This window comes from Saccostrea cucullata, unplaced genomic scaffold, assembly GCF_032062105.1.
Source record: "Saccostrea cucullata isolate Sc308-1 unplaced genomic scaffold, CSIRO_AGI_Scuc_v1 ctg8297, whole genome shotgun sequence".
NCBI lineage: Eukaryota > Metazoa > Mollusca > Bivalvia > Ostreida > Ostreidae > Saccostrea > Saccostrea cuccullata.
In genome coordinates this window covers 1-14,114 of record NW_026926550.1, presented here as the reverse complement: position 1 = coordinate 14,114, position 14,114 = coordinate 1, and the positions used below count along the sequence as shown (strand labels likewise).

Below are 14,114 nucleotides of genomic sequence, written 5' to 3'. Positions count from 1 at the left end.
ATCCGGGTTCCCTGTGTATCTCTGTAGTCTTGCACAAAAACAAAACACAATACTCTTTTATAAGCAAACACATGCATGCATATCGCCTGAAGTTCAATAACAATTAATGTAAATATATTCCTTGTCGGAAAAAGGGTGACAGCCCCCCTACCCCTTTTAAGCCCCCAAGAAAACACAACATTTAAAAAATAATGCTTTTTTGATGTGGCTGTGGACCTATTGCCCCCCCCCCCTCTTTCAAAATATAAGATAAGCCATGATATTGACCCGTACACGTGATCAAAGTTGATAATGTACTGAATGGTACGTTTAATATTAAGAAGGAACTGAACAATTGGAATTTTTCAATTCTTTGTAGTGGAGTTTTGGGTTGGATGCATTGCTCCCCCCCCCCCCTCCCCGCTAAAAAAAAGCATTTGTTTGCCTTCTTACAGACAAGAGTGACTGAAGGAAACGGTCTGACACGATTTTTTTTTTTTACATTCCAGGATATGGGAGATATAGAGCTAGCAAACATTAATTACATATATCTTAATTATTAAAAAAAACTGATAGGTCAAGCATAACAATTATATACCAGAAGGTAATAACAAAAGGTGATAAAAAAGAAAGAAAAATGCCAGGAAATACATGATATTCAATTTTCATTTCATAACGTATTTAAATAAATGCTAGTTGAAGTGCATAATATACAGAATAGATTAATTTTTCTTTAATTTTATTTTTTGTGATAGGAAAAGTGAAAAGAGTACGTGCAACTTTATCAGTTATTGCCTGACGTCACGGCGTCAAGCTGTATAAGGATTGATATTTGCTTGATCCGAAACTAATAGATCATACCCAGAGAGCAAGATTTTGTGCAAGCTGATTTACATTGGAAATCTTTTACCTGCATTTTAAAAGAAACTTTTCTTCAAAACAATGATTTTTATAATCAAAATAATGCAGTATTTACTTTGTTTACTCTGTTTGCATGAAACAGATTATTCCATTGAAATTACCGTTTCAAAACGTGCACATAAATATCTTTTTAATGCATTTTTTTACTGGATCAGTCCATTTATACAGTTCTCAAAAAAAGGGGTGATTTAAGTTTTAAATGTCACGAAAATATATATATTTATTGTTCTATTGTATGAATGGGGGTGCTAACTTCCATGGAATTAAATAAATAAAGTTAATTAAATAACGTTTGTTATTGTAACCTCCATCTTCCTTTGTTTCAGAAATTCTATATACAACTTTTATCTTATTCCTTAAAACAACATACGATTCGTACTTATCAGAATATGGACATGCAAAACAAATGAAATGATTTCTCTTATTTGTTTCCCTTCTGTTGGTTTAATCCATATTTTAATGGACTAGTCCAATCACCACAAACGATCGACGCAGTTCAAACAGGTTCCAGACGATTTGACGAAAGAAATTACCTGTGCGAAATCTTGGATTTGTTTTCGAAAAGGCCTAAATGTTGGTTTTACCTATTTCATCCTCAAAAAATTATAGTACTCACGTTTCAAGATCAATGAACATAAACTACAACTGTTTACTTCATTGGAGAAAATGCTCTTTTTTCAACATATGTATTTAGTTATATCCATTCTCTAAAATGTTCATGATGAATGATTTGACAACAGATTTAAAAAAGGGTGTAGTTTTAAATTTAAAAAACAGGGGTAGATAACAATTATATACAGAAAAGTCAATCGCAAAAAGTGGTCTTTTCGTCAGAGGTCAAAAAACAAACTCGAATGCATCGACATCATCGGATGTTAAAAATTTATACATTTCCTGGTCATAGTAAAAAAACGGAGTTAGAAGTAGTATATTTTAGATAATATCATTACATTGAATAAAAGTAACTCCAAACTCCACAGAAAAAAGGTCTATATACATCATCCATGCTTTTATTTCAAAGTTTGTGAAAAGGGGGGGGGGGTATATTAAATTAACAAAACATTTATGAAAGCCAATCCCTTGTATAATGCCCGATAGTGGGAACGAAATAACGATTGGCAAAAAACTGTACATTAACCATTTTATTAACAACTCTTGCTGCACAGGGGCGTAGCACAAGGGGGATTGCTCCCAACCTTACTTATACTATAGGAAATCTGAATTTTTTTTTTGCTTGTCAACTTTTTCAAAGTAAAAAAAATTGTCATGTTGCCCCCCCCTTTCAAAATCGATGCTACGCCACTAGCTGATGCAGCAAAGACATCCTTCTTTTACAAGTTAAATAATTAAATATTTTTACAAGGTTCTCAAATAAAAAGACAGCACAAAAAAGTATTGCTCAAAAGGTTTATCACTTCTCTCACAGATATTGATTGATTACTTCAGGCAAGCTTTTTGAAAAGCTGTTACTTGTAATAATGTTATGTTTCAAATAAGCTTCCTATTAAAGCCAATTTACTTGTATAAATAGGGAACGCAAATAACAGCTACACTGTACCATCGTCAATTTTTGCTAGTGCTTATTATCGCAAATTGCTCTCTAATGTCATATCGCGATGCAGTACTGTTAGGCTAAAAAATAGAAATAACTGCGGTTTTTTATTTCAAGATAAAAATACATACTTTACAAGGATAGGCATTCCTTTTAGACTTTACTGATATTACAAAAATCAAATGTACTTCAAATTCATATGTTGAGGAGATTCAGATTTGTTTTTGAGACTTTCACGTGAGTAATAAGATTTAAGCAAATATAATTATCTACAAATTTTGAAATTGCAAACGAATAACAAAGTTGAAAAATCGTTTTATTTTTAATACTTTTTAACACTTAATGTACTATTCTAGTACTGCGAAGTTATATCAATTCCAATGACCAATATGCCATTACTGATGTGAAAATAAAAAAAAACAACTTTCTTTTATATTTATAATATGATATTCATTTTATCCAAAAAAAACTGAAATTGGTTGCGTAAGAATTGGCATTTAAAAACCCTCAAAGACCCATCGAATTTACTTGAAATTCATCACCAAATAGCATGGAAAATCAATTATTCCTGGGGGGCCATTGGCCCATCAACAATAACATCCAGAGTGATCCCTGCTTATATTACTTTTGCAATGAATATGCATACAAATACACAACAGCATCATGCCTCTGGACAATATACGAACAATATATCAATAAAATAATGCAATAGATTTTGCATCCAAATAAACGACCTTTTATATAAGTGCAAATAACATTTTATTAGATAATAAGACAATTTTTCATTGTATGAAACGTGGCCAGATCAACTTATCACTATGGACAAATTGCGTCAACTTTTCAAAAACTCCGTGTTACACGGACCGTTTAATAACAGTGTACATTTATCAGGGGTTTTGGTACTTTTTCAAACTTAATTTTCTTTAAAAAGTGTATGTTACCTGAGAACTGACACATATGATTCCTTAACATACCCGCGTCTTCTTTATTTCTCCAGGTTAACTTGTAACTGCGCTGTAAGACACAGAAAAAATACCCTGCCGAGCGATGAATTGTGCCAAATAAATGTCAAACTTTAAAGGTCATGTTCTCAAGCCAGGCACGCTGCATCGTTTTTTTTAAATTTTTTTTTTTTTTTGGGGGGGGGGGGGGGCAACCAGTAATTTTTTTTTAAATACCAGAAAAAGTTGACAACTTCAAAATCTTATTTCTGGGGGGTGGGGGGTGCGTTAGCAAATTTTTCAAATCCAAGTTATTTTCACTTCCGAAAATTCTCTCATATCAATGTCAAATTTTAAATGAACATTTACTATAGTTAAGGTATCGTAAATGTACCTACGTCCCTGCAAGGTCCTAAGTGTTCCAACAGACCCTGAGACGTGCTACTACCCCACACGCTCGCTGCACGAACGGTACACGAACGCTACACGATTTGCAAGAAACGCTGTACGGTTTACACGAAACGCTACAGGGTTTACACGAAACGCTTTGCACGAAAGAATGCACAGTTTATAGGAAAAGCTCACAAAACGCTTTGTACACCTTTCTCATACGTTTTGTATACGATTCTCACACGTTTTGGCCTCGATTTGGATTAATACTCGGAATCTCTCGGACATTATTACGGTTTTATTATTAATAGATCAATTATATGTCAATCTCTTACAACTAGTTTAGCAGCGGATTAAATGAAAATTCTGTATACACCAGATATGTACAAACCGATAGAAATATTCAATACTGTCTTCCCGCAAATTTTTATTAAAATAGAAAATTAGGTGTCATGACTTAGTCATAATATCAATTCTCTGTAAAAATCAAAATGACGTGGCCACGCGATGTCTTGGATTCAGCTAATTTTTTTTCTTACTGAAACTTCAATGAATGAAAAGATTGACTATATGAAAGAAAGCATGGTAGTTTACCCGGTTGCCATGGAAACGGGGTTAGAAGGTGTAAATTATAGTGGAATTTGCTATTTATCAATAATATAAAAAAAAATTTACTAGGCAAAGCTGTTAACATGCATATTATTTTATATGCTTCATGACAATCAAAACTATGTAAAAAATAGTATATGTCACAAAATTTTTACAATTTCTAATTTTCTGATGCCAAAAAAGTGAAAAATTAGTCCTCGTTACCTCCCTTGTTAGACTTAATATTTAAAGACTTTGACAAGTGATGTGAAAATCCTAGTAGGGAGATTAAGATTCAAGAAATGTTATTTTGCAAATATCATTTAAAACATTTATGGGTAAATGAAAAATAAACATTTTTTTAAACTATAAAGTTGGTCTAAATGTGCTTTTTCTCTGTCCGAGTTATTTCCCTTGTTGGAGCTCTTCGGCATTGAAGAATACAAAATGTGTAAAATGTAAACAAGATGGCAGACAATAAGATCTGCATTTTTCCCTCTTGTTTTGAAACATCTTGTTCAGGAAAATTCTACCTCAAGAGACTCAGAATTTGATGAAAAACAGTTAAGACAAAGAGATAATCTTTAAGAAAAGCCAAAGGGTTGATCTGGACATGATGAGTATTACACGTATAGCTACTCGTACTGAAAGTGAAAGGAAAATATGAGGAAATCAGAGTGGTATGGGGCGAAGGCCGAGAGGATTTTAACTGTTCCCTTCCAGATGTCTTTGAAATAGAGATCGAGAGATACATGAAGTGGTGTGGTAGTCCCTGACCGATCCCCATTGCAATGTGTAAGTATTTTTATTTATAATTGTATTCAGGTGTCACATCATGTACCTGGTAACTGACTGTATATTGAAATATAAGACAATAAAAACAAATAAAACCATGAAAACTTGGATGCACAGTTGCACATATTACATGTACATGACATTGAATCATATCCTACTGTGAAATATATGTGTCCGTTTTAGGTACCAGTATTTTATTTTCTATAAAATTCAGTATATTTTAATTGTTGGTATGAATTTATTTTTCCAAGTGATAATATGTTTGTGTCCATTCTTTTTTAACAAACAGCATTTGTAGAAATCATACCACAGAAATATTAAACCTTTGACTTTTGACAATGATAACTGAATAGTGGGTTAGATTTTTTAAATATTATTAAGCAATATCAGGACCATAGAATATTTCAAAGAATTGATCAAAAAAGTGTAAGTGTAAAATTATGAAGATTAACACAGTACATGCAGACACACAGATTTACAGCTGCTAAATAGTGTTCTAGATCTAAGTACATATACTTTGTCATACTATGTGAAAACCTTTTTTTGGACCTAAGTCCTTGATACAATTAAGTTATTTGCTTTGCAAGGTAATGTATTGTAAAGTAGGTAAAGATATCTATACAAGGGTGTTACATTGTTGAATGTGACAATTAACTCCATTTGTACTTGGAGTTCTTATAAATTAGTTAATTGTCATGAAGCACTCTTTATTGACTTTTCTTAGATGCAGCTTTCTGTCTCATAATTTTATTTTACTGATCACTGTTTTTCCGCGATATATTGCAGGCATATCAATCTTGCACACATTTATGAATAGTTTTAGTTTTCCAATAGTGATCTGTACAGATGAGATCATTCTGATGCTGTTTACTTTACATGTCAAGGACATATTGTACAAATTAAAAATAGTCACATTAAAGAACAAAATAAATTATACCACATTACATGTAGTATCCATAAAACACATGTTTTTATTACAATTAATTCATGATATAATAACATTTCATTTATTTACCACTTTAAAAATTAATTGTTGTCAAATTCATTTCTACTCTAGATCTCCACCAATTTGTCAAAACTGAAGAAAAGCTTTAACTATGTGTAAATTAAAAAAAAATGCTTGACGACAACATTGAATCCCATCCTTTATCAATCATTCCTCACGATTCAGAAACTTTTCAGGATAACATTTAAATATCAGGTACATGTAATATATGAAGGATATGGAAATAACGAACAGTATTCAATCTCAACGTCCATTAAACAAATAAACAAAATAAGAGCAGAGCAAACACAGACCTCCGAAACATCAGAGGTGGGATCAGGTGCCATGGAGGAGTGAGCATCCCCTGCCGACCGGTCACACCCGCCGTGTGCTCGTTGTCATAATCAGGAAATAACGGAAAAAATCCGTGGTCAATTCAGTGTATAAATAATGGACTAACAATTGGTATGAAAAACGTCGGTCAGCATTTCATTCAATGATAAATTGTATTTGCTGACAAGGTCATTGTATCGACCATAGATATGATGTTTAGGATTTTAACCCAAACTTTCAAATTAAAAAATAATTTAAATTGATCATTGCAGCCCTTGCAAGATTTTCCTAATGAAGATTCTCAGGATTACAGATTCTCTAGCAAGGAGGCCAGACAGGTACATGTATTGTGTATTAAGTTACATGGATTCATGGTGACTTAAGACATGATCACCATGACAATGCATAAAGGGAGATAATAATGTTTAGAGGTTGAAAATGTATGTACATATAGCAAAATTTAAAGATTCCAGTTTTAAGTTTTTAAAATAATTTTTAATGAATTTTTATCCAAACTGACCAAAAATTAATGTTTTTTTTTATTTTCATGTGAACAGATAGATATGACCAGGGCAGAGGACACACAGCCACCCCCCACCCCCCCCCCCCACCCCCCCACCCCCCCCCCCCAAAAAAAAAAAATAAATCACAGTGGACTTGAAGTAATTTTTACATGAAAAATACAAAGTAGGAAAAAGAATGGAAAGAAAAGAAGATCCAGTAAAAGTTGTCACTGGTGCAAGATGGATATAGAAAGGGTTTTCTAAAGATCATTACTAAAATCCACAGCAAATTGCTAGGCTGAGCTACTTTTCAAACTAATACAAAAGGACATAAAGAAATGTGAATTCGAGGAAATCAAGCTGACATCAAATGAGAGAATATGAAGGAACAAATTTTAGCAGAATTTTTTTTTAATGTTTTCCTTAGAGAATATGTGTATTCTAAATTGATTTCTTGTATTTTCAAAAAATGTCACTGTTTTAAGTGGAGCATACATTCCAATGTCATGTTTATTTCTTTTCCATAAAAGCAGTATTATGAAAAGAAGCAGTTTCTTCCCTTTTTATATCCCCACTCTGCAGGAGAGGTCTGGTGCCACACTGATTCATTATATACCCCTACATGGGCTCACAAATTTATAGTTTTATACTGGCAGGCTTCACGCAGTATGTCTTGTATGATTAGAATATGAATACATTTTAACAAAACTGAGAACAAGATAAAGTGTGAAACACTGATTCCCCCATACATGGCAGCTTATGCCACGACTCCCACGAGGTATCCCAAGAAAGGTCTTGTCACAAGGAAAACACCTGTGAAATATGAAAATCTAGTCTAACTTCAAAAGTTGTGGTTAAGGTTAAAGTTTTTTTAAGTCGGTCAATGTCTAAGGTCAACGTCAAAGGGTTAAAAATAGTTATACCCATTAAAAGAACACAATAGTATAACTGATCATCTGAATATGCTGATAAGTAATGTGATAAGAATTAATCCCACAATATTTAGCACATAAGGCCATTTAAAAAAATTGGGTTGCCTTCCCCCAACAGACTGACTAAAATTCAAAACTTTTTTACATTGCAAGATACAAATATTTTGAAATTTTCTGGGAAAAAGATTTTTCAACCTACCTACAAACAAACATTATAATCAAGATGGTCTTGCCAACTTGTTTTGACATTATATTGTCTGACTTACTTTCATATTTTCATAAGATACTTTCATATCATTTATTAAATATGACTTTGCCTTTTTACTTAAATTGTACAATAAAAAAAATAACCAGAAAACAATTGTTTTGAATTTGAACATATTTTAGTGAATAAATCAAAAGGATTGGAAACAATTACAGGCCATTAAAAGATTTGTAAGAATTGCAGGAAAGTCACTTGTTTTAATTCATATTTAGAATAAAAGAACTAGAAGCCTAATTTGTTTCCATAGCAACATATTAATTTACCTGTCACTGATTTAATTGCAGAAGTTCTATTTAATTATGAAAAAGAAATTTAAATACTTGACATATATTTATATTACATAACAATTTGTTCAATTTGGTAAAACATGTTCTTAGATGATCTTCTCTGTTATTTGTGATAAAAGGGGTGGGGGGGGGGGGGGTCATGCAATAATTTCTAGAAAGCTGTACATTTACCCATTATTTTGTTTTCATTCTCACAAAACATAAGAATATATAGTTTATTTAATGATACATGGTTGCAAATATATCAGTTGTCAAAATGGTGAAAAATTGCATTGAAAATGACTAAAAAAAGTCAAATTTGGCAAATTGCCAATTTTCATGCAATAATTTCTAGAAAGTTTTTGATTTACCCATTAATTTTTTTTATTCTCATAAAACCTTAGAATATATAGTTTATTTAATGATACATTGTTTCAAATATATCAGTTGTCAAAATGGTGAAAAATTCCATTGAATATGACTAAAAAAAACTTTAAAAGACAAATTTGGCAAATTGCCAATTTTCATGCAATAATTTCTAGAAAGTTTTTGATTTACCCATTCATTTTGTTTATTCTCATAAAACCTTAGAATATACAGTTTATGAAATGATACATGGTTTCAAATACATCAGTTGTAAAAATGGTGAAAAATATCATTGAATATGACAAAAAAAGACAAATTTGGCAAATTGCCAATTTTCATGCAATAATTTCCAGAAAGTTTTTGATTTACCCATTAATTTTTTTTATTCTCATAAAACCTCAGAACATATAGTTTATTTAATGATACATGGTTTCAAATATATCAGTTGTCAAAATGGTGAAAAATTCCATTGAATATGACTAAAAAAGACAAATTTGGCAAATTGCCAATTAGCTAACAGCCTTAATGTTGCGATGAAAATTCGCTTAATCTCCGTTCAAATATCTTGAATGAAATTTATTTCTCAGATTTAAATAATACGAGCTCAGAGAATATAATTTTCATGTGAATTTACACTAATTTAATGAATGTTCACTAATTTAATTGAAAACAAAGCAAAATTTGCTTAATCGGAGGGTTCTTAATATAACATTCTTGTTACCATGGCAACCAAATTGAAAAGTTTGACTTTAACACCATATTTATTAAAGATATGCCAATTGTAGTAAATGGTGTGAATTTCAGGTAAATCGGAGACATGTCATGTCCACGACCCTATTTAAAATTTTGATTTTTATAGAGAATTGATGATAACACCTAATTTTCTATTTTAATAAAAATTTGTGGGAAGACAGATACATTTTAATAAAACAAAATTGTAATAAATTCAATAAATTGTATATATTTTCATTATATTTAGTAAAATATGTATTTTGTCTAAGAAAAGAAACTCGTACATGTATAAGAAGAAAACAGATTGACTTTGAATAATTAGTGTCAGAATTTAACAAAAAGTACAAGTATTTTACAGTGTAAGAATTCAATTTGTCACCCAAGGTTTTCCTGTTTATTCAATATAAAACAGTTTTTGTACAAGTGAAAAAAGGACTTTCTTTTACAAATATTGGCATGTCCAGCTAATGGATTTAAACAATTTACCTATGAGTTTTTAGAGTCAGATGTTCAATAAGCATGATAATCAAATAATTGCGTAATAGTGTTAATCTCTTTTGTGATTTTGTCTTTTTGTTAAGAAGGCCTTAGGGTCTGAAGTCAAGCCCAGGTGTTCAAGTTTACTCAATTGCCGTGGCGGTCATTTTTATGTCACGTGATCACTCTGTTTAATTAATCGTCTTTATTTGGAAAATTTTTACAACTTTCGGCTATTCATTAAGAAATTCTAAATTTTGATTGGCTAAAACCCTGTAATCCAAAGACGCGGAATCGTCGGTGAAAATTCGCCCAAGCTTGGTCACTTTCATCGACGATTTCAAAGAATAAACTTCAGTCATTAAAATATATTATTTCTTTATTCTTTGGATTTTTACAGGTATGTAAATCATATAATTTTTAGTTAATTAATTCATTTTCGATTAAAGCAATTCTTTTTACGCTCATAAATAAATTTTTAAAATATTAAGTATTTTATTGATAAGTATTTTTATTTATTTCTTGATTCTAAATTTGAGCTTGAGTTAAGTTTCCTCTAAAGATTTTATTGTTACACAAGCTTTATGCATAGTGGCCTCATTTAGTATTTGTATAGTTTATAGTTGTATGTTTTATTGTAATAAACGGGTTTAGCGACAGTCTCAAATAAAGGTAGCGTTCTTAGAATTGTAATTTGAAATTTAGCGCCATTATATTCATTGCGCGCTCTTTAATATAAGGAGGTAAAAATGTTATTTGTTTGTATCGAAAAGCGCTGGAAAAGTAAATTGTAAAATGACTTTAGAGATAAGATTGTAAGTACACAAGCTTTTGATTGTTATGATTACCTTTATATTTAAATGATTTTAGTTCGGACTAGTTTCCACTTCAATGATCTATGATTAAAGTTAAAAGAAAAGTGTAAAATAGAATGTTTTATTTCCAAATTTTCTCTGTTTAGTAATTCATGTTACGAGACTGTCCGCTGTAACATTAGTAGTTGAGATTTATATTATATCTATGCAAGTTTAGATTTTCAATTTACAGAGGGATTTTTCCTAAATTGTTCAACCCTCTGTACAGTCACCAGGATTAACTTTAAACATATTTTTATAATATTTTACATTGTATTTGTAACTGGTGACTGTTTGTTTATAAGATTATTAATACACTTTCATCGACGATTTCAAAGAATAAACTTCAGTTATTAAAAATATATTATTTCTTTATTCTTTGGATTTTTACAGCCACCGTAGAGGGCAATCCAAGCCAGGAAGTAGCCCCACATGTAGAGCAGTCCAAATAAGGAATAAAGTTAAACTTTCCCCAAGCGAGTGATTCCCCTAATAAATAAAATACAACACAAGTTCACGTGTAACCCAAAATAACAACGTGACAATACCTTAGATCTGACAGTTGAAATTAATTAATCAATAATTGTCAATAAATAATACTGCATTTATTTATGCAGTTGTACAGAGATAAAATGTCGATATCATCGTGTACGTATTATACATTTTATTCGCTGGCTTAAAAACGGCATTATGAAATATGATTTTTAAATATTAGTCTTTAATAACATATTTCTCCTGCATTTAAATATTTTTACACGTAAAGGTAAATAAATTAAACATATTTTTTTCGTACTTCAGTTAAGTACAATTCATTCATTGATTTTAAATAACATTGATAATGATCAAATTGTATTTGATTTCACAACAGTGAGAATCAGTTTTTGGACTTTGATGATAGAAAAAAAATTGACAAATACAGACTATAAGTCATTATTACATGTAGGAATAAGCAGGGAAAGTTTCAAAAACTGTGTGACTGTGTGCAAGGTTTTGTAAGGAATACACCAGCAAGAAGCTTGACTACCTCTGTGACAATCTTCTTTTGTAAAATGAAAACTGGACTATCAAATCTCATACTATCAACTTTATTCCGAGCAACGAAATTCAGCTTAAGGAGAGCCATTCATGCAGTCAGAAAAGCCTTGCTGACTACATTTGTTCCCAAAAAAATGGTTTTGGTCACAATTAAAGAAATTAAATTATCAGCAACCACACCAGACCTCTTGCTAAAACTTTATTCGGCAGTCTAGAAAAAAAGTCAAGTCATATTAGTATTGGATGAAACTTACATCTACATCTATGTGAACAAAAGTAATAATTTTTATTTCCAGCGAAGATCATTCAGTATGCAGAAAAGGAGACCCCTCATTAAACCAATGGCGGTTGTTACAACAACAGGATATTTTGTCTCCATTTTAGGCCCTTATTTAGCGGATAGAGAGAGCAGTGATTCTTCCATTCTTACACACATCATCAAAAGTAACGCTGAAAGTATTCGCTCCTGGCTTAATGAGGATGACATCTTCACTGTGGATAGAGGCTTCAGAGACGCTCTTCCTTTGCTAGCAGATTTGTGGATCCAGGCGGAGAAGACTAGGTTTTTAGAGGCTGGTCAGAAGCAGATGTCGACCGAAGATGACGATATGAGTCGACTAGTGACAAAGGTAACAGTGGGAATGATATTTTAAGATTTTGAAATGCATGTATCTAAAAATTTGCTGACATTCTAAAACTAATTAGTTTGTATACTAAATTTAAAATATATCTTGTAAGTACATGTATTGTACATGTATAGTTATATAAAACTCTTTCTAGATAAAACAACATTTTCTTTCATGTTTTAGATCAGGTGGGTGGTAGAGTCATCTAATGCCCGTATGAATAGTTGCAGATATCTTGACCGTACACTACCAACTCATCCAATTCCATTCATTTGAGACTATATTCGGATTGTATGTGCAGTATCCAACAGATTTTCACCTCCACTGAGTCCCACTAGCAGCAGAGAAGAGGATGAGGCAGAAGCTGCTTAAGGGGGCCGACTTTAGTTTCCATTGCGCAATATTTCGCGCATCATAGTAAAATGAAGCGTTTTTACTGTTTTAATGCAACTTTTATCGCTTAATTATTAAAATTAAACTAAAATAAGAAATTATATGTATAAAAATGTAATTAAAATTCGATATAACTGATTTTTTAACCGATTTTGCAATTGATAGGTAGGTTGACGTCGTTGCAGTGTAGTTTGACGTTATGATAATCTGTAGCTCTTAAAGATAGGGGTAATAAAAATATTATTAAAGAAAAAGTAATAAACATACGCTCTTGAAATTTAAAACATAGAAATTTGAGAATATCTCCAATATTTTTATTATGTTTTCATGTGAATCCATTGTGTACGTCATATTTAGTAATACTCTATAAAAATAGTAAAATTTGCTAATTTTCTGCATTTTGAGATGCCCCCTCTGGTAACAAGACGGTAGAATTTTGTGTTTCTCACATATATTGTATAATATAGTATTACTCATCAAATATTACAGTTTGAATAAAATGTCTATTGTAGTATTTGTATAATTTGCTTTAAAGTGCTAAAAATTGGCATTTTCCTATTTAATCCTATAGTAAATGTACCTGTATTTTGAGACGGTCCCCCCAAAATACCTAGACGGTAGATTTCCCCCAAACTTTGCATGAACACTGAAGTTAATGTAAGCTATATATGGTATCAAAATGAAGAGTTTCGCTATTGTAGTTTTCAAACAATAAAACTATAGTCGGCCCCTTCAAATGCTTCACGTATCCAAGCACGTAAATATACTTTTTTTCAAAGACAGATAGTGTTGATTTTTAATTTCAAAATGTGCAAAAATTACAACTTATGTTTACTATCTATCTACCCTAACTGTAAATGTTTTTAGAATGTGTTGTTTGTTATTGAAATTGATTTTAATTCAGGTAAATCATTTGAAGGCTTTTACTGAGGGGAAGGGATTGCAAAGGAAAAGTGCTGTATGGAAAGCGACCTCTGAAGTGGATTTGGATTCATTTCCTATACTCGATGATGAAGAACTCAGAAATCTGACTTGTGGTACTTACCAATTAAAATTATCCTCAAGTTACATGCAAGAGCGCATAGATGGTGAAAGCGACATTTATTTCCATGAAGAGGACAATATCTTGCTCAGAGCCAAGAACCAAAGTAGGCACACATCTTGTAAGAAGTACAGATTCT

General features: G+C 31.4%; 1 protein-coding gene across 2 annotated transcripts; it reads left to right on the top strand.

The window, feature by feature from the left end:
• The first annotated feature begins 12,191 nt into the window (after positions 1-12,191).
• On the top strand, positions 12,192-12,906 carry LOC134271999 (uncharacterized). Of its 2 annotated transcripts, none has more exons than XM_062754234.1 (2): positions 12,192-12,543; positions 12,729-12,906. In XM_062754234.1, exons 1-2 carry the CDS (start codon positions 12,226-12,228, stop codon positions 12,747-12,749), a joined length of 339 nt encoding a protein of 112 aa, XP_062610218.1. In that variant the 5' UTR covers positions 12,192-12,225; the 3' UTR covers positions 12,750-12,906. The 2 variants fall into 2 exon arrangements, with proteins under 2 accessions (XP_062610218.1, XP_062610217.1); XM_062754233.1 differs by having other exon boundaries at positions 12,724-12,906.
• Positions 12,907-14,114: the final 1,208 nt, after the last annotated feature.